Raw genomic sequence first — 21,962 nt, forward strand, 5'->3', positions numbered from 1 at the left:
CGAGTGGAGCGAGGAATATATTGATTTCACCATGATGTGTTTTTTCTTTTTTTTGTCTGTCATAACGATTTGGGTCAGTAAAATTGGTTCGATTTTCGACTTCAATACCTCGTTCGAACGGAAAGTGAATCTAGTTGGTGGGTACTTGTGGGGGAAGGGGTCAAAAGTAAAATTCCCAATATTTTTTTTAATAATTGGGATAAAGATAAACAAACTAAAAATTCCTCCCATATGTGAAACATGTGGTGTGGAGGTCACAATCAAAAACCAACTCATCGATTGCTACAAATACTCTGACTCAATATCAAAACATCATTAACCATTAACCCCAACAATTAAGCTAAGCTCTACAATCAGATCTCCAACCAAACGTCAAAATAATCAACTTCTTAAAAGAAATCAAATTATATAACTTAATTTAAGCCATTATTAAATGTTAAGTATATATTGAAAAAAAATTTAATCTATAATTAATGATCCAGCAGCCGATGTTTATACGTTCAATAAAAAAAAAAACTAAAAATTAAGGAAAAACCGGGAATTTATGCGCAGAATCAATTTTGATTTTTGATGTTACTTTAAAACAAATGACCATCGATACATGAAATATTTTCACCGAATGTTTATTTAAGAATTTTCTATACGCTATAAAATTTTGACTTAAGTTGAACTATTTATAGCCATATGCAGTTTTTGATTATTATTAGTTTTTATTCAAATTAATACCGATAAAAATTTATTTGTTGAGTAGAAAAGCTTGAAAATTTAATACAAGGTTTTAAACATATTGTTAGTAGTATATAAGTATTTTGTACATATCTAATATATTATAATTTAAATATAGGTAATATAATCTATAATAATAATATATTCTATACTGACATATCATCTCTGTTCAATATCGTTTTGCGTATACAATGATACCTGTAATTGCATTAAAATTTAACACATCCATTATAGTGATCTACTTTCCATCTCTGCTATATAGCAGAGCGATACCCACTTGTTAAATTATTTTTGTTGATATTTAAATATATATTTTTACGAGTCACGACTCCATTTACACCATTATACAAATCTATGACATAAAATATTTTGATGGGATTATAACATACATAATATTATATTATATCTCAACTATTAAAATATCCAGTAAAAGTTTAAATATTTAAATATAACTAGTGGTTGTCTTGCTACTATATTCATGTAATATAATTATATATTAATTTCTACATTATTTTATTTTTACTTTGAATAAATTAAGGAAATTAATCATTAATCACAAGGTATCTATTCTTCACCCACCTACTTTGAGATACTATTAATTGGTAAAAAAAAAACAAAACTTACAAACATTTATGTTTATATTTTTTATTGTTACAAAAAACCATTTCAAACTAAAGCTGGGACATAGTAACCACTATCCCTTAAGACTTGGTTGTATGGTTCGACTGCCTTCTTTACTTTCTTGTTGGCTTCTCTGGTCAATTTCTAAAAATAAAAACAGTCAATTATAATTAATTAGAAACATATATAATCAGAAAAATGACTTGTTCATAAAATCAGAGATAGAAAATATAGAATTAAGAAACTATCCTCTATATTTCTCTATTTTTTTTTTTCAAAATTTTAACATTAGCATGTTTCATAAAATAATGTATAATTTGTTTGATTATTATTATTTATACACTAAAATGAAAACATATATTACATTAATAGAATAACTAAATACAACAATGCAAGTTATTTTTTTTTTTTTAAATTTCGATATTCATAATGAGTAAACTTACGTGTCTGATCTTCAAACGCTGGGCACGCTTGGCTTCACGTTCTAAACGGCGTGCTTCGTAGTCTTTGACTACATGTTGGTATTTCCATCCAACTTCATGTGATAAACGACCAACATCACAGTATTTACGTCCACGTTGCAGACTCAACATTCTCATAGCTAAAGGTACAACCATAGTTTTTTGAGATGTATAACGAGCTGGAATATCTTCATAAGCTTTCATACGTCTTAAAGCTTGTTGTCCACGTGTTGTTTTATGAGGGATCATACCTGAAAAAAATTTAAAATCTCATCAATAAAATATAGAACAAAGTTCAAATGTTAATATAATATGTCTCAATTCAATTTTTAGTTGAAATTTTGGAGTTTATATTTTTTTTATAATTTTACAATTTTATTAAGAGGATGCCACACCCGCATTATTTGTTGTCTTCGTCATACAAGTGTATAGCACAGCAGATCAGTTATACGCGGATATGGCATCCTTTTAACACATTGACTGCCATGCGGCCGCTGGTGTCCGTATAATAATTATTAGGTATTAATCTTCAGCTAAAATACCAAGGCATAATAACTATGTAAATGTTTCTTTGGATTTTAATGGGCACTTAGTTAAAAAAAATTTAAAAAATACTTTTTCAATGCTACCATGTGATATTTGTAGTCAACTAGTCTTTATTTAGACTTGACAATAATATATTATTCAATGTATATGTTACCGGAAATGTTGGCAATTCCTGATAGTAGAAAGAAATGATATTATCGCCTAGGCATTGTCATAATTTACATACTTTTTAGGCAATGTTATCACTAGGGTTTGGATGTTTATGAAATTTTTTTTTTCTATTTATTCAATATAATGCTAACTTAGGTACAAATTTAATTCATGTTTTACTGAATCAAATAATACTATTTTTATTTTACATATTTTTGTGTTTTTATTGGCTAAAAAATACATATTTTATAATTTTATTTATTTATATTAGAGTAGTTTTAAGTGCATAAACATTAGAGCCATGTATCGGTTCTTACACGAAAGCATTGGCGATTATGATGTAGCAGGTCATGTGACTTTACAATGTAAAGCTATTATAACGATAACTATTAACTAACTCGGAACGGTGAGATGCTAAAAACCACTATACTTGCAATTACTGTCAATATTGTCTGTTCTATAAAAAAATATCAGGTGGGTGTAATGACTGATATCGTTTAAGTGGTTGATTGGATAATGTTATGGCTATCACATAGGTATCGCGCATATGTTTAACATACCATTTACGTGTTTTATTAGAAGTGTCTCTACATGTCCATACAACATGGTCCGCTTAGTATTATGTGCCTATCTTCTTAGTGCAGTATGTATTATTATGTTAAAATGGATTTGAATAAAATGCGAAGTGAATTTAATAAAATCATTAAAAAAAACATATATTTAATTTTTTATTAATTATTGATCATTGATTATTTATTAGTGTAATAGCAGGGTAATTAATAATTGTGACAGATTAAATTAAAATATCTAATAAAAATATATATTTTGCAACTTTGCCTGATATCGTTTGGAAATGATAACATTAACTAGGCAATGATATCATTTCCTTCCGCTATTAGGAATTGTCATCATTTCCGGTAACATATATATGGAAAAAATAACCAATCAATTTTTTTGTACATATAACTATGTACTTCAATGTTTTCAACCAGCCATCAATTATAACTAGAAGCATTTACAACCAGAATATTAACAATAATCTACATAATTTTTAATAAAATTATACAATGAGTATAACTAACAAATATTATTAAAACCTAAGTAATGGCCAGTGTTGCACACATAGTCTTTTATCACGTGAAAAACAGTTAATTTATTTACTTATAGTGGAGGTTTTAAGTCAATAGAGAATCAAAATATTTGTTTTTGAGAATATAGACATTGATATTTTCAATTTTGAGTGTTTTTTTATTTTTTATTTTAGAATTGTAGTATCATTGTAAAGACTTAATGTATCAGTTAAAAACTTCAATAGCAATAAAAAAAAAAATGCGTAGTTTGGAAGTACACAATATATTTATCAATCAAATAAACAATGATTTAATATTGCTATGCAAAATTGTTTGACCAATTACTACAACTATTTATAGCGATGCTTTATTTAGTATGATCATTAAGACGCTGTTTTCAATTATATTATGAATAAAAATTAAGCAATTATTATTGCTAAATAAATATAATCATCTTCTCATTTATAAAATATTTCATAGAATATGTTAATACCTCAATTAATGTAGGTAAGGTAAAAATGGTAATAATCATAGAAGAAGAATATTATTTAAAAATGCCATGTTTAGAGCACTAGGCAAACAGATTTGGTAAAAATAAACCATTATAGTAAAACGTAGGTATTATTGATTCAATATAATATATGACGTATCGATTTTTTTTTTACTATCCCAGTATTTATTTCTTAAACAGTTTATTATTAACACTTATAATTGTATTAATATTATTATCACTAAATAGGTAAATAAGATCTTAAACAATGTATTGAAATTATTAGATATCTTTAAATGATTTCATGATTACAAAAAATGGAGTACTTCAAACACATTTGTAGCAATGTATTGAGATCCAAGCACTGTTATAACACAATGTTAAAATAAGTTACAACTCTTTTCATATTTATGTTGTTTTCATAGTTTTCATTTCAATTAATGTAAGTAAGGAATTGTTTAATAATCATAAAAGAGTATAACTAGTTGTCAATGTGTAATATTTACATTGCATTTAAAAGGATTATGTTTCTCATACTAAATTCATTTTTTATCAATCAATCAATTTCAAATAATGTAAGTAAGGTTTATTGTTAATCATAGAAAACATTTTTATCCTATTAACTGAATGTGTTGTTATTACATACAATGACTTTATTCTGTATTTACATTATTTATGTGCTAATATCATGAACATGATAACTGTGGCCTATTATCTTCTTTAAGAATAAATAAAATCTCTTTTCATAAATATATTATTTTCAAAGACCACGTCTCAAATAATGTAAGTAAGGATATTGTTTTGAAATCATAAAAGAGATAGGTGGGTACTTAACATAGTAATCAACACATACAATGCTAGTGATGTGTTTACGCATTCTGATTCATTTATCTTATATTTTAATGCCATTTAATAAATTTATCTTATAATGTGAATCACTAAAAATTTAAGGTTGACAATGGAAATTAAGATAAAAAAAGTTGTTAATAATTATTCAGGTATTTTAACTGGCATTACACATAACAATTAGCAATGACACATTACTAGCGTTGAATGTGTTTTCATAAATAGTTAAAATTAAATAATTAAAAGCTGTTATAGATTTAAATTATTTCACACTGGTTTTTAAAATTATATTATCTAACTTATATAAATTATGTTAATTTAAGTGTTAGGATGCTTTATTCTTAAGAGTTAAATATTAAGAATACAGTATTTCTTAAATAGAATTTAAAAAAAAAACATACCACGGACAGTTCTTCTGAATATACATCTAGGAGCACGGTGATGGAAAGGTCCACGAGCTGGGTTAACATTACATCTCTTTCTCAAGAATGACAAGTACTTAATCTTGTTCCTATATAAAACATTAAATTAGATAATAGCTAATAGGTATAAACACAAAAACAAGTTTAAACGAATTTACAAACCTGTAAAAACTACCAGCAATGTTGATTTTGTCACAGTTGAAAACCACAACTTTATTACCTTGCAGGATTGCTTTGGCTACGTATGAAGCCAACTTACCAAGCAAGTGTTCTTTAGCGTCTATGTAAATACGCTAAAAAACAATGAACAATAAAATTTTAGTAACTGAAAAATAAGTTTGATGTGATGAAGCATGTTTCACTTAGATGTTTGGAATAATAATATATTTAAAAAAAATCAACAAAATACTTCTGGGGTCCGGGAGTATATTTCATCACACAAAATGATATAAATAGCGAAAAATATAAAATCATCTAACTAAATATTACTCAAATAAATGAGCAAAAGATAACCACAAAACAGCGAAAAACTGAAAATGAACATTTAAGAATGTACACGTAACTTAATGTTAATTACAGAATACAATACATACCTTGTTGAACAAACCATGTTTGGGTGCCATTTTAGTTGGGAAAAACTAAAATGGAAAATTAATATGAAAAGTAACGCGAACGATCTTTTCACGTGCGACGTAAACCAAATGGCAGATTTGTTCAGAGTTTGGGACAGAATAGGTTAAGGAATAAGGAGTGCGTTTACAAAATGTTATTGTCAATAACCAAAGTTACTGCGGTAGAAGTCTAACCTCAAAAAATCATTGAACCAAGATCCAGGGAACACATAGGTATTATATATTATCTATGGGAAACACGACCACGGACGAAGTCGAGTTGAACCACGATTTAAGATATACAGGTTGCACAACGACCACGGCTTAAGGTCTTCAGCCGTGACAACGACCTATGTTTAATAGCGTCCTGCAGTGACTTTAAAAATGACACTATAAAACAGCTGTCAACAATAGAGCATTAGTGCTCCCGGTGTCGAAATAAGCAAAACGCCTATGATTAAAGATCTTATATTATATTATTATCCATTTCGAAATTTTACCTCGCTTTTTTTGTCATTTGATTCAGCTTCTGATTTTATACTATTTATTCTATTATTAATTTAGTATACTTGAACTTAGACTTGAATACTTTATTTTATGTATAAGTAAAAGACATAATCTTATATAATAATTTAAAATAAAACTAATTTCCTTAGATAATAATAAAAATTTTCCCTACATGTGGCGACACTGAAATACAATTTTCCCCGCAAGGAGCGTTGAGAGTTAATTTTTTTGAAGTGTCAGTTCTGTGTCACAATATTTGTCTTCGTTGTGCAACCTGTATATCTTAAATCGTGAGTTGAACATGTTTATCTGTTATCACAATATGCAAGAGGTTGTCCGTTGATAACATAATTTATTGTAATTACTAATTATAGATAATAAAGATTCTTTATTATCTATGGGTGTCATGCAGTAATACACGCCGTGGTGTAATGTAAATAATGTAATAAAAATGTTTTATCAATTATCGTTCATCTATTCTATCCATCATTGCCTCATTGGTATTTACTATTTACTATTTGGTATAAGTCACAAGGTATTCGACGTTTCGCTGGTCTATCGACTATATTGTCCGTATTCTGTTGGCATCACATTATGTGTTATGTGGTTATGTCTGTTATATCATTAATTCATTATATGTATTATGTTTATAAATGCATGCAACTATGCAAGTTGGTCTACAACTATACAACGACCTTGTACATAGTTTAACTCATGAAGTCATGACAAAATATTTTAATTTTCATTATATATTATATTTTGTTATGGGTTTACTTGACTTTCGGCAGTAGAAAATCGCATTCAATTATATATTTATATGCCTCTAAAAGGCAAGTATATTATATATATATTACTCTCTGAATACAAAGTAACATAATATAGACTACAGAGTTATTAGGCTTTTCGTCAGACATTAAAATTCTTAGTTTTGAGATATTGACATTTTTTAAATTCTTGTGATGTTTTGTACGGCTTAGGGCGTATTATGGTGATACAAATTATTCTATTTTTAAAATAGTTTTTATAGTAAATTATTTAGTGGATAATTAACCTGAAAATAAAACCATGCCTATTAAAATAAAAATTCAAATGAGTAATTCTGTTATTCAACTATGTGTCTAAGGGCGCCCATAGTTAAATTATCAAGGGGGTGACAACATTTTAATTTTTCAATCTATTTTTTAAAAATGAATGACCACGAGGTAGAAAGGGGTTTACAATTTTACATAATTATATATATTATATAATATATATTGAACTGGAAGATTAGAAAATAATAATTATATAATATCCAATTAACCATAAAATTAATTACTTTAAATAATAATATAAATTGGACTCTTAAAACATCAATTATATTTGTTAAAATATTAATTTACAAATAAAAAATTGTAAATTTCTTTTTTTAACACCAAATATATTTATTACTTGTTCTACATAATATTCATTCTCTAACTATATAAACCGATTTTTCATGAACAAATTACAGATTTTCATATACTATATGAATTAAATTTTTAAATTCTGACATTTTCCAGTTGGGGGGACATGCCCCTCTCTTGCCCCCCCCACCATAGGGCGACTTTGTATGTGCCTACTTAAAATGGGTAGAAATTACGATCATGATTTTAGTTGATACAAGATCAATGGTAATTAATATTAATGAATATTTATAATTTTTAAAAATGGACCAAAGAACTAAGTACTTATGATAAATACTAAATCCGATACTACATCTATTGGAACAAATGCACTTTACCACGCCCCTCAGGAATTTCAAAAAATTTTGTTTTGAGTGGCGTATTTTTTAAAGCTGATCTTGAAACTGTTTGATTTTTTTTGCGAAAATCATTATTTAGGAAATCATGGTCTTTCAAAGTTTAAGATTTTATGTTTAAACGCATGGGCGCAACCATACTTTCACGCGCAGTGCCATTTTAGCCCATCTATTTTATAATATTTTAAAACCATTTTAATTAACTACTCGTTCGAATTATGAATAAGATCCATCAATATTTTCACGGAATTTAATCACTACATAATTTACAGCGAAAAAGTTTTAAAGCTACCCATATAAAACTATAATTCAATAATGACCGTTTTCTGGCTATATTGAAAATATGAAAACCGTTTTGATACTATTATTTTTTATTGACTGGTTTTTATTGATATCAATAATATTGATCACGTATGGGTATGGGCCACTTAATTTTTTGAAGGAATGAACACTGAACTGCAGAAATTAGTTCAAATCATAGTTTAAATGTGCTCAAGTATATTTATTATTTAAGCCTTTGTTAAAATTATCCTATAAATGATGATAAAATATTTAAATTTTTAAAATTATAAAGAAGTTGGAGACGCGTCGAAATAAATAAAAAATTGAAAACCTCGATTACAGGCTACAGCTGCTGATATTAGATATTTGATTTATAACACGGTCTTTCATGAATGGAAATTCATGATTGTGATGATAACGAAAAATACAAATCTGCACAGTGTATCCATTTGTAAATTTTCTCTTATCTGTCATTTGGGCCTGTTGCTTGTGTTGCGAGCTGCTAATGACAGACTAGTGTGTCACAAACTCACAACTCACAAGTGTTTTGACAGCTGTGGCTTGTTCAGGTCTTCGCTCTCTTTCCTTTTCCGTCGGTTCACGCCGTTCACTGTTGGGTTCGGTACTCTGGTTGGTTGCCCAATGCTCATTGAATTTGAGGATTGTCCATTACGATTACTGTATAGTTATTGGTTTAGTGTTAGTAGTGTTAGTACTTAGTCGCTTAGTCGTGGTATACTGCTATCCGTAACTAGTAACTACCTACTATGCTACTGTTAGGATCTCGTACTCGTATCCGCCATACTTAGTACGCAGATGTATTGTTATTTAGTATGTGAAACGATTTTTGTTTTTTAGCTTTCGCACTACGTCCGTTTTTATCTTATTTTGAAAATATTCTTTTTTTTAAAAAAATCCAATAGAGTGCTATTTATACATCGCATTACAATGAATCGCCCGAATTATAACCAGAACTACAAATTGGTAGTTGTCGGAGGTGGTGGTGTTGGGAAGTCTGCAATCACTATACAATTCATACAGGTATTTAATTGGACGGTATTGAAATTTTAAACTAGAAAACATATAGTAATTCGAAAATAAACATTTATTATATGTGTATGTGAATCATTGCTATTTTTTTTTACGAACATTCTATTTTATTTTGAATTGAACGTTGATACATTTAAACAATATATTTTAATATTTTATGCCCATTACACACTATAGGTCTATAGACTTATGTATTTAAAATTAAATAGTTACTCTAAGTATGTTATAAGGTAGGAATTGAATGTAACACTTTTTTATTATCTGTCAAATGATATATATGTTATGTAGTCTTCATAATTAAAAAAAAAAAAAAAATGAAAAAGTACTGCATTATTATTCAAATTAATATCATCAAGTAGTTATGTCAGAATATTAACCTATTGTTTCTTAATGGTCAACATGATAAATCTACTACAAACTAATATAATTTAATAGAACTTAAAAGTAACAAAAGTTAGATTATTCCGTATCCATAAATATAAGATGACTTGTTTTAAATTGTAAACTAATTGAATTAAAAATCATTTTTAATACTACCTTCTAATAAATTATATCCATCAATCAATAGTAATATGTATAGTTTATAGTCATTTAATTTAAAAAAAAAAAGTTTAAACTTGATTCCTAAAATAGTTTTCCATACCTTTCATATATCATTTCTGAAATTGTTTAGACCCTAAGTTGAGATTTGAACTTTAAAGTATAACTTAAATTATTTATTATATATTTTAATTTCAATATTTATTATTAAATTGTTATAACTTTTTCAAAATTCAGGATTTTGTTTATGATAAATAATACCAATGTATATTTTGTTAAAATTATAAAAAACAATTGTTAGATCTCATGTGGATGTGACTGCTACCAAAAATGTGTGGTTAAATTGCAACAACTAATTGCATAACACGTGGGTGTGAACATTCCCTTGCCAGTGGGTCCAATTCAAGGTACACCATTATACCTACACAGATAATTCTCAACTCCTTATATGGATTTACTATGAATATAATAATGCAGTATATTATATTATATATTTTTTAAGATGTTTGATATTATAATCTAATGAATACATAATTTTGATGTGGTTTAAATTAGCTATAAAATGAGGTCATTGATGTCATCTGTAAAAATCATACTACCATATTTTTCTATTTATAACCATAACTACTAAAAACTAAAATCTTGTTTTTGATCAAATAATTATTTTTATATATAGATTTTTATGGGACATTACTACTATATCTTAAACGGATATGTGTGTAATTTAAGCAAATAAAATAAAATAAAATATTTTATTTTATTTTATTAACTCGTAAAATATAATTATTAAATTATAATAAACTATGTTAAAATCAATATCCATTAAATATGTTTTTAGTGCTATATTATAAAATTGTAAAATACATATTAAATTTTTTAATAAATAATACAGTGTCAGATAATGTATAATATATTTTACTTCTATACATAAGTATATACTAGTTACCTACTATTTATCTTTGAATGTTAAATTTAATAACTGATCTTGCTTCAAATATTATTTACTGAATAGTATATTTGCATGCAATGAACATCATATTATTGTTTTAGAAATATTTTGTGACAGACTATGATCCAACAATTGAAGATTCATACACTAAACAATGCGTAGTAGATGATATTCCAGCAAAATTAGATAGTAATAACTTTTTGAAGACATTATTAAATAATTTATATTTACAATAAAGATATAATTATAATTATTTAGTTTTGGATACTGCTGGACAAGAAGAATTTAGTGCCATGAGGGAACAATATATGAGATCTGGTGAAGGTTTTTTGTTAGTATTTTCTGTGGCAGATAAAACTAGTTTCAATGAGATGGAAAAATTTCACCGACAAATACTTCGAGTTAAAGATAGAGATGAATTTCCTATGCTTATGGTTGGAAATAAAGCAGATTTAAGTAGTCAAAGGATGGTATGTTTTAATCATTAAAGGACTTACTTGATATTAATTTTAATTATGTAAATATATTAAAGGTTTCTATACAAGATGCACAAAATATGGCAATGCAGCTAAAAATACCTTACATAGAATGCAGTGCAAAAGCAGGGATGAACATTGATCAATCATTCCATGAACTTGTTCGCATTGTACGGAGGTTTCAATTATCTGAAAGACCACCAATCAGGTCTACACCACAGAAAAGTTCAAAAAAGTGTTCCATACTTTAGCAGTTTATGCTATATAATGTACAATAAGTGTTTGTTATATACCTGCCTGCACTAAACTAAATTGTTGTGTTCCCAGTTATTGTCAATTTTAACCATTCACATTTAAAACCAATATTTTTCACAGTATTAAATATTAATATCTAGTCGTACACCAATTGTACATTTGAACAAATCTGTCGACATGCAATTAACATGTAGGGTATTACAATTTTTTTTCTTGTTAATACTTAACATAGTTTTAAGCAATCAATATGATAGTCAGTTAATTTTAACTATAAAATCCTATTTTGTTAATAAATAATTGTTTGATTGTGTTTTCTTGAAGATGGCAAATTTAATATTTATTTACCAATTTTGGCCACTCAAAACATTTAATATAGTATCAAGTCATGTAATATTTTTATACATATACTTACGACCAAGTTTGGTCTTTATCTCAATTGCCCCTCAGGAATTCATCTTGTTTGTACATTTTTTCAAATGTCAACTTCTGGTGCAAACTACTTAAATCTTATTATTTATAAATACAAATATGAACAATTCTAGGCAATTACTAAGTGCTATTACTTTATCAGTTGTCAAAAATACATATTTTTAGTTTTTTCATTATGTAATTAATTTGGCTTGACATTTTCTATAGATTTTATTTTTCTAATGATGTTCTTAAATGTTTAACAATCATTGTGTTCTATTAACAAAATAATAATCAAAAATACAATATTTAAGCAATTTTTAAATGTTACCTACTATTATTTGTTCTTAATAACAACAAAATTTGTTTATTTTTGTATTATAATCGTTTATACATAAATTATATTTTTTTAATAACTCTTGTATATTAACTATTAAGTATGAAATGATTACTATATTATAACTTTTTTTGTTAAATACTTACCAAATTTTTATGTTTAGATAAGATCTAAATAAAAAATATAATGTCAAACAATAAAATTGTATTTTCAATTAAATCTTAAGTTAAACAGTGATAAATTTAAAAATGATACTCAAAACTCATTTTTAAAAATTTTAAATACATGTATTTAAAAAATAGAATTATCTGTTATACACTTATACCTATATTCTGTTTACTATTCAACAAAATAATACACTACTGTCTTAAAAATTTGGTTGTTCTGTGTATCCCCACACAACAATGTGGAATTGATACATTAGCAGTGTCACCTAAGCATGCTTATGATAAAAGGATTATATTTTTATCATTGGATAGAGATTAATAATAACTAGTTAATTAAGTCTAAAAATCTAAACATGATAATTGTCAATTAAATTCAAGTTGTGATTTCAAAGTTTAAAACTAATGATATTTTTATTAAATTAGTTTAATATGATAATACTGTCTTGCCATTTTATTTTTTGCAGTTACTTTAATTGTATTATCAACCATTTTAAATTCAGTAAAAATTTTGCTATTATTATTTATTTTATTTTGTAATGACTGTGGACAATGCTCAATCTTTGGATTGTTATTAATTATTTTTAAATACAAGTCCAAGTTATTATTTTGATTTCCTGTTTTAGATTCAAATTTTAAATTATTTGGTAGATTTCTCTGGCTTTTATTGAAATCTAATGATAACTTGTTTCCACTGAAAGTATGATCTGCAGTAATATCGTTAGAATTATCTTTATCTTCGGTATCAAGAATTCCACCTCTAAAAGTTTTTATAGCTGATTTCACGAGACCCCTTAATTGTACGAGTGCAAGATTCTTCACAAGTATGTTACAACATTTTAAAAAACCTTCCGACTTATCTAACAAAAGTATCCATGATACCATTTTCTGGGATATTATGAATTCAAATTTTTTCTCTACTGGTGTTAGCGCATTAAATCCCTGTTTACTAAGACATTCGACTTCGTATAAAGTGCAAAGCGTATATATTTTAACTAACTTAGCCTATAAATGTAACTTTCGAATTTTCAAAAAGATCTCTTAAATTATTCTCCTCGATTCATCGTAATATGCTTATTAAATTGATTGCATTTATTTCTGAATTAAAGTGATCGTTTAAAAATAATATATTTGATTTTGTTACTTTAGCATTTTGATTATTAGAATTTCGTTTAATATAAAATTTGACATCCATTAAAAACTATTAGGCTAATAACCTCACAAAAGATCCGGATAGCACTCAACAATAATATCACAACACAAGGGGTGTTGAATAGAAAGAATCGGAATTTTTTCTTGAAGAGAAAAAAGATTTTACTACCAAAAAAAAAAATCGGGACTCTAGGGACGGGCGCCACCACCGACTGTAATGTCTCCTCTCTACCTATCGCTTCGCACCACTCCTTAGTCCTTAGGTGTCGTTCTGTTTATATTTACGAGGGCTCGGAGACTCGAATTCGGTGTGTGATATTTATACTAGGGATCAGGATTACCTTATGTGAATCAAAGTATTCAACGTATACATAATATATATTATATATCCATTATTAATTATTATTATTATAACTAAAATGTCAAACTTATAATATATCGAACATCAAATATTAGTACTTATAAATTATAATTAAGAGTTACTGATGGGGCCATGGGTGCCAATATCCAGTGTGAGTTAAACCTGTCGTCCGTGGGTCCACTTCGGGTTGTTGTCAGCCTTTGACACCTTCACCATCAACACTTGACACTCAACTGTGTATAGCCACCACTAGAAGTCCCGTTTGGCCATTAACTCGACCCGTGCTAAACTCTAGTCAGCATAATATTATATTGCCTATTTCCACGACTATATTTTCCATTAGTAACACTCAGCATATTAGCCGTGTCCAACGTAGGGACTAATGTACGATGTTGATGATAACAATCGTTACAATACTAAAGTTAAAATCATCCAGCTAATGTTAACAAATATTAATCATACATTTATACAGGGCCGGATTTTACATATTCTGTACATTAAGTTTTTTGCGTTTATTGGGTCAACTTACAAACTTAATATCAATAATACCAATAATCACATACTATGTTATGTTAAGCCCAACATTTAGATTTCATTTTTCAACTTTGAACTCTTAACACATTTCAGTTAGCCATCTCATGACTTAAACGGCTAAAATAGTTGTAATCGGTAACTCGCTGGGCCAATCCCAGCCCTGAACTTATATTAATGTATAAAACATAGTCCTTGTAGACCTGACATAAAGTTTTTCTTAATACATAAATTATTTTTTATTTAAATAAAAAAAACATTCATATACTTCATGTTTAAAAATGACACACCAAGATATAAATCACTCACTGGAGTCCCAAGATATTGTAACAAATATTGGTAAAATAAACAACCAGTAACAGTTATATAAGTAATATATTCTTTCTTTTAATTGAAAGTGAATGGACTAATACCAAATTACTATCAATTCTACTTAGACAATTTAATATTCATGGTAAATTAAGTCCTAATTTTATATGACAAACCTAGTATAAGAGTGACATGACTAATGGAAAACAAAAATAGTTGTATAAACAATTATGTCATATTGCACATTATTAAGTACATACAAGTCATTATTGATGCTTAATTGATTTAACATATTGTATACAGAATGTCTCACAATGACCTGACATATGGAATAACTTTTATTGCATTCAGTATTAAAAGTTTTTTTTCTTTATAATTCAGAATTTTTTATTTTTTAATACTGATAATGAAAAACTTAAAAATTGGTACACATTTTTAAGGATAAATTCAAAATAGCCTATTTGTGAATCTAATTATTAGAACAAAATTGATGGTAAATAGATTTATTTAAAAGAATTTTTGTGGTTAAATTAATTTGGAACATTATCACTTATACATTTTTTGATCATCATCTCATACTAGTTGATTATCAATCACTTGAATTGTAATTCAGTTTATTTAGTAATAAACCAAAAACATTTAACTGAACTTTTAGATAGAATTTACTAATTTTCTAAGATTAAAAAAACAAAAATTTCACAGTATTTCTTTTATTCAATTTTGATACAAGATATACCAAAACCATATTTAAACAGCAAGAAGTTCCCTCTGAACTTTTCTCCAGTTATCCAATGGTCCATGGTCAGGGCGGAATTTAACATTGGCACCATCGGGAGCTAGTTTTCCATCTTCCTTCAGTGTTTCATATTCATCACGGTCATATTTTGTAAATCCCCATTTTTTGCTTACATAAATCTAGAAAAACAATTTTAATTTTTTTTAAAAGAATACGTAATCATAGTATTAAAAATAGTGATCACTTAAATTCTATTTCAGTTTAACCACAATGAAAGAATTTACACTTAAGGGTGGCCAAAAATATTATACTATATAGAGACCAGTGAAACCATATGAGATTAGAACTGACTGTTTATTTAGTTTGAACAACCTATCCATTCTTTTACATTACTTAGAAGAAACAAGCTTAAGTAATTGTATATAATTAATTTAATTACATTTGTGTTTCCTAAAATCATACCAATAAGACTGGGAAGTACAATCTATTGTTTAAAAGCAGTCCAAAGAAACCACCTGAAGTATGTGGTTCGTCACCATTGATAGGGATTATAATACATCAATATCAATATACAGATTGAATATTAATGAATACCATTTAATATTACATCATACATTTTTTTTAAATCTCATATTCATCAGCAAATAGTCAACCAAAACGTGCCAATACAAATGTTTTAAATAATAAAAATGAAGCCTAACAAAATTTATTTTCTATACAATATCAATTCTTTAGTATTCAAATTATTTATTAATTTGAACCTATGACCAAATGCATAGGTACTAACTTCGTAATTACCATCAGAGTATATCCAACATATTCAGATCAATTAGTACATTCAGGTAAGTTCATCAACAATATTATTTATGATTAATTTTAGGGCTGTCATCATTAACTCTAGTTTAGAGAAATACACAAATATTATTTTTTTTTTGAAAGTTTGAACTCAATAGATCAACATAATAGAGAATATTTATACATTTGATACTCACAACAATTTAGTAGATTTAACGTTTAAGTCAATAAGGAAAATAATAGCGGATTAGATTTTAAATGTGTTGAAACTGGCCATGGGTGCCTGTTTAGTGAAGTCAACCATGTATAGATATCGGTATTGAACACTTAAACATATTAGCTTGTAATATATTTTTATTATAAAAGAAATATGCATCAGTAATAATAATTAAAATGAAATTAAGTACTAACAGCACTTATACAATTTATTATATTGGGATAAGCTTAGACCATGTGAGAGTAAAAGTGGTATTGGGATCATGCAATTTTTTTACCAAGTTACCTTAATACAATTAATTGTAAATATTATTTAACTTCAATAAAAAAAATGAAATTAATTAGTAATTACTAGATTATACCATTCCCCATCAATGTACTTACCTTTTGGCGACCCGGGAACTTGAATTTAGCACGACGTAATGCTTCAATAACAGCTGCCTTGTACCTATCAGATGAGCGAACACTCATGATTGGTTGACCAATATGTACACGAGCAACTGTACCTTGAGGCTTACCAAAAGCTCCTCTCATTCCAGTTTGAAGCCTGAAAAAGAAGAAAAGTATATGACTTAAAAATATCACTAACTAATGATTAAACACAGTGTAAATAATTCAACTATATATTTGTTTATTAGTTTTATTATCAATATAAAATTGAACATTGTGAATTTCATCCATATTTTATTTTACAAGTTAGCCAATTTTAGTTTAAGCTTGGTAATATTAAATCAAATTTTATATATACAGGGTGATTTTTTTTATCATTGAACACTCATTATTTAAAAAAGTATTGAATTTTTTCAAAATATTTTTTATCCTTATAATTTTTTAAGTTTTTTACTTTTTTGAATGACAACATAGAGTTTTAATATCATATTCCAAAGCAGAATATTTTTCTAATTATTTTGATACGTAAAAATCGAATTTTGGACGAGTAGTTTATGAGTTATAAGTATTTAAAGTTTAGATTGGCGGAGTGGAGTGGTACAGGGCTACCCTGCAAAATGTTTGTCCACTACTCCGCTTGTCTAAACTTAAAATACTTATAACTCATAAACTACTCGTCCAAAATTCGATTTTTACGTATCAAAATACTTAAAAAAATATTCTGCTTTGGAATATGAAATTAAAACTCTAGGTTGTCATTCAAAAAAGTAAAAAACTTAAAAAATTATAAGGATAAAAAATATTAAAAAACATAATTTTTTAATAAAAACGTTGTTTTTTTAACAACATGAAACTCTGTAAAAAAATATTTTCAAAAACATTGATACTTTTTGAAATAATAAGTGTTCAATGATAAAAGAATCACCCGGTATATAAAAAAAAAACTTCACAGCATGTCAAAATAATAAAATCAATATTGTACATTTTCTGAAGGGCTATAAAAGATTTAATAAATTTGTTTTTTTCAATTGTTTGGTCAAAAAAAGCATATCCAATTTCAATACAGATTATCAGCCACATATGGAGGGCCGTGATATTTAAATATGACTTGTGGGAAGATAATTAACTATCCAAAACTGTATGATAATATTTAACATATTTATTTAAACAAACATAAATTATATATGAAAAAATTAATCATATATCTTTAAGCATACTTAGTTGGGAGTAGAAATAATATTATGAAATATCCAATATTAATAGGTAACATAGTAAATATATATTGTACGTAAGTATGGTCTAGGTATATGGTGTTGAAATTTAACACCCTCACACACAGTAGATTTTATTTGGCGGCAACAACCAAAAGAGTAAAAAAATAAAATAAAATAAATACCTATCAGCTCCAGCGCACGACAACATTTTATTGATACGAATGACATGGAACGGATGAAGTCTCATACGAATGTGGAACTGGTCTTTACCGCAATGTTTAACCATGTATTTATTGGCACAAATACGTCCAGCTTCCAAAGCTTCAGATGACAATTGCTCATATTCATCAGATACCTATAAATAATGATTAATAATATACATTGGATAGTTATAATTTAAAATTACTTACGAGATGAACACATAATGGAAAATCATCTACTTTAGCCTTCTTTTTTCCCAAGTCGAAGATTCTAATTTTGGGATCTGGCACACCACGACAAAACCGTGATTTTGGGTACGGTTTGTTTTTGCAGTAACGATAACTATTAACATAAGAAATAAAGCTCTATTAATACAACAACACTGTTTTGTTTATGGAGTAAATTAATAGGTATTCTGGTCCAAAATTCAGAGATGAACTACAAATATGTTAAATAGTATGTATTATAATGAGACGAAATTTAATGCACTACATTATAAATTAGTTCAATACAATCCATTATAAATAAACTTATAAATAATCAGGGTTCTACATAAATGTGGCAATTGAAAAAAGAAGAAATAGTAAGGTTTATTTATTTACCATCTTGCAGGACGACGGCCCATTTCTGTGAACAAAAGGTTAAAACAATTTATAATAAAACGCTTTTAATAAATACGACGCAAAAAAAGTCGCTAAATTGTAGGATTCAAATGGATAAAACTTTAACTTACTTGCTTCTAGATGTACCACCAATGATTCAGAAAGTATAAAAGATAAACCCTACAAAATATGTTTATCAAAAGAGAACGTTTGTAAAGCGTTGAGTGGAAGGTAGAACAATTTTAAGTTTCCAGAGAGATTATAGGCGCGTAGAAAGAGTAAATACTTCATGGAAGAAAGTATACCAAAAAGATTTAAAATACCGGGAAATAGAAAATACATTGGGTTTTTAAAAATATATTTTTATTTAATCTTTTATACATTTTTTTCAGGTATGTATGTTAATCAAATGGAAATTTTAAAAAAGAGTTATAATATTGTATTACTTTTAGTTAAGATTTCAGCAGTCTATGTTATATGATTTTATGATTAATGTAATAAATGTTGTAAAAATATACTATAGTATATATAATGAAATTAACCGATCATTGTAGAGGAGGATTCACCCTAATTTTGGGAGCCGCAAATTTATGAAGCAAATTTGAAGCGAACCACATTGTTAAGATACGTTTTTAATTTCATAACAATTGAAAAAAACATTTATTTTTTACACTGCACAAGTCTGAAATCATTATTTATCAATAAGTACACATCACGAAATCAGATCTTACTTTTGAGATGTGTTTTTATGTTGCATAAATTAATTTAAATCTACAATTATTAAAATTTGTGTCAATAGCACAAGAGCTACATGCTGCTTGCGAACCTCGTTGTGGTCACATCTATTGTAAGTATTAGTATAGTATAGAATCTATAGAGTCTATATGTACCTACCTAGCTAGCCGCTAGGTAAACGATAAATGTAGAATAAACGTAGTTTATTTATGAATAATATACGAGTATATTGTATTACGTATCGTCAACGTAAAATCTTTCTTCTTCTACTTATAAGTTATATTATAGCAATGTGAAACGAATTACATCTACGTATATACATACGCCGAAGTTATCCTTATTATTGTCTTATTGACCTTATTACAAACGTAGATTATACATTTATACGTGCTAATGTGCTATGTTTACTGGGTTTGAAGTAGTGTCACTGGATACCCTCTTGTATCACGACATTAAGCCTTGTAAAAATCTAAAACCATCGAAATTACCTATTGTATATATTATTTATTATAGATTGTATATTTCATCTTTTCTAAAATAAAAAAAAAAAAATAATAAAAATGTTTACTGGGAGTATACTATTGTATACTAGACCATCAGACTGGCAGACTACCAGAGGCGGACTGGTTCGGTGGTTTATTGTTATAGAGTATGAAGAAGTGAAGAACATTTTAATGAATGATAGCTGCCACTAAGAGTTTATCGTATTTACAGTAAATTTCTTTTAGAGTTACACTAAGAACCAAAATTAATTTTATCAAAAAAACCAGTTTTACTTAAAAATTCAATTTTTTTTTAATTTTTTCTGTGCTTATGAAAATCATTTGGAACTTTTATTATAAATCCCTCAAAGTACCAATAAGATTCACTTTCCAGATACAAAAAATGCTGTTGAAGAAAATCGAATAATTTTTCCCTAAAGTTGATGACAGAAACCAATAAAAAATAAAAAATTACTCATAATTATAAAATTAATGGATTCATCGCTCCGCTATAATAATCAAAATACAAATTATTTCAGTTTCTTAACGATTAAATGAATCTTTGCTATAATTTATCGTCATCTTATTTGGTGGAATGAAAATATTTTGTCAGCTTAACCTCCCTTTAGTCACCAACTAATTACACCTATGATAGTATAATGACTAAAACACGGCTCTGTTGACTGTTATGGTTACTATATTGGGCTCTATCGATAATATTGGTTTTTAAATTTAGAACTATATGTATTTGAAATAATTTTCTTCATACACCTTACTTCCTTAATTTTTCAACAGTGAAAATAACAAAAATCAATACATGTTGAATCTTTTCAAAATCTAAAATTATCAAATTAAAATAGATTACATATTTACAATTTTACTTTTGAATTGATGCGAGTCTGTTTGTATTAGGTATATTATAGGTACATAACAGTAGCGTAGCTATGAATATTAATTTTCTTTTGGGAGGGGTGGGGAGATAAGAGGTACAATCTTTTATTCCTTACTTAAAAATCATTAAAATGTAAAAGTTTAATATAATCAAAAATAAAAGGCATTACCTACCTATGCAAAAGAATAAAAAGCATTTCGTGGAAGGGGTATCCCCCTGATACCTCACCACACCATAAATATTAAATACACTACTGGTACCTACTTCCAAAGATAAAAGAGTGAACCTTATGGATAGAATAGACAAATAAGTTTAAAAAAAATTTATATAATCTAGACCAGCGGTTCCCAAACTTTTAGGATCACAGAACCCTTAGGAAATAGTTTGTGTTTTGCAGAACCTTAATGTCTTTACTTCCAACTCAACCCCATTTCTTCTAAAAAAAACCAGTACTACAAAAAATGTTTCAGACATCATATACATCTGACGGAACCCTTGAGATAGTCCCGCGGAACACACTTTGAGAAACGCTGATCTAGACCCTCGGCAAGATGGCAGCATGGACCATTAGGCTTACAGAAAAAAAAATTATTACAAAATATACGAGGAACTTATTCTAGTTATTAAATTTAAATTTTAGTCTAAAGGTTGGAGGCTG

The 21,962-nt window shown here is 27.2% G+C and overlaps 3 protein-coding genes across 3 annotated transcripts; 1 reads left to right on the forward strand and 2 right to left on the reverse strand.

Moving 5' to 3' along the window:
* Window positions 1-1,346: 1,346 nt before the first annotated feature.
* RpL13A (ribosomal protein L13A) lies at window positions 1,347-6,099 on the reverse strand. The gene is made up of 5 exons (XM_089223965.1): window positions 5,926-6,099; window positions 5,495-5,625; window positions 5,312-5,421; window positions 1,791-2,059; window positions 1,347-1,491 (listed from the first exon to the last, which is right to left on the reverse strand). Exons 1-5 carry the CDS (start codon window positions 5,953-5,955, stop codon window positions 1,393-1,395), a joined length of 639 nt encoding a protein of 212 aa, XP_089080091.1. The 5' UTR covers window positions 5,956-6,099; the 3' UTR covers window positions 1,347-1,392.
* A 2,954-nt stretch (window positions 6,100-9,053) lies between these two features.
* Ras64B (ras-like protein 2) lies at window positions 9,054-12,828 on the forward strand. Its single transcript, XM_015524801.2, has 4 exons — window positions 9,054-9,550; window positions 11,150-11,237; window positions 11,307-11,518; window positions 11,581-12,828. Exons 1-4 carry the CDS (start codon window positions 9,458-9,460, stop codon window positions 11,773-11,775), a joined length of 588 nt encoding a protein of 195 aa, XP_015380287.1. The 5' UTR covers window positions 9,054-9,457; the 3' UTR covers window positions 11,776-12,828.
* Window positions 12,829-15,735: 2,907 nt separating this feature from the next.
* RpL10 (ribosomal protein L10) lies at window positions 15,736-19,456 on the reverse strand. Its single transcript, XM_089223956.1, has 6 exons — window positions 19,327-19,456; window positions 19,196-19,220; window positions 18,803-18,935; window positions 18,575-18,747; window positions 17,173-17,335; window positions 15,736-15,956 (listed from the first exon to the last, which is right to left on the reverse strand). The coding sequence occupies exons 2-6, from the start codon at window positions 19,216-19,218 to the stop codon at window positions 15,789-15,791; spliced, it is 660 nt and encodes a 219-aa protein (XP_089080082.1). The 5' UTR covers window positions 19,219-19,220; window positions 19,327-19,456; the 3' UTR covers window positions 15,736-15,788.
* Window positions 19,457-21,962: the final 2,506 nt, after the last annotated feature.

The sequence above is a fragment of the Diuraphis noxia genome, unplaced genomic scaffold, assembly GCF_037042655.1.
Source record: "Diuraphis noxia isolate RWA-SAM2 unplaced genomic scaffold, SU_Dnox_SAM2 contig0003, whole genome shotgun sequence".
Classification (NCBI taxonomy): domain Eukaryota; kingdom Metazoa; phylum Arthropoda; class Insecta; order Hemiptera; family Aphididae; genus Diuraphis; species Diuraphis noxia.

Excerpts from the sequence above, each read along its gene's own strand:
- RpL13A (XM_089223965.1), bottom strand. The coding sequence starts at position 5,955 with ATGGCACCCAAACATGGTTTGTTCAACAAG. Across the intron at positions 2,060-5,311 it reads ATTCAGAAGAACTGTCCGTG|GTATGATCCCTCATAAAACA; the intron begins GTATGTTTTTTT and ends AATTTTTTTCAG. Across the intron at positions 1,492-1,790 it reads AGCGTTTGAAGATCAGACAC|AAATTGACCAGAGAAGCCAA; the intron begins GTAAGTTTACTC and ends TTTTATTTTTAG.
- Ras64B (XM_015524801.2), top strand. The coding sequence starts at position 9,458 with ATGAATCGCCCGAATTATAACCAGAACTACAAATTGGTAGTTGTCGGA. Across the intron at positions 11,238-11,306 it reads TATTCCAGCAAAATTAGATA|TTTTGGATACTGCTGGACAA; the intron begins GTAATAACTTTT and ends ATAATTATTTAG. Across the intron at positions 11,519-11,580 it reads ATTTAAGTAGTCAAAGGATG|GTTTCTATACAAGATGCACA; the intron begins GTATGTTTTAAT and ends AATATATTAAAG.
- RpL10 (XM_089223956.1), bottom strand. The coding sequence starts at position 19,218 with ATGGGCCGTCGTCCTGCAAGATG. Across the intron at positions 18,748-18,802 it reads TTCCATTATGTGTTCATCTC|GTATCTGATGAATATGAGCA; the intron begins GTAAGTAATTTT and ends CATTATTTATAG. Across the intron at positions 15,957-17,172 it reads AGTTCCCGGGTCGCCAAAAG|ATTTATGTAAGCAAAAAATG; the intron begins GTAAGTACATTG and ends TTGTTTTTCTAG.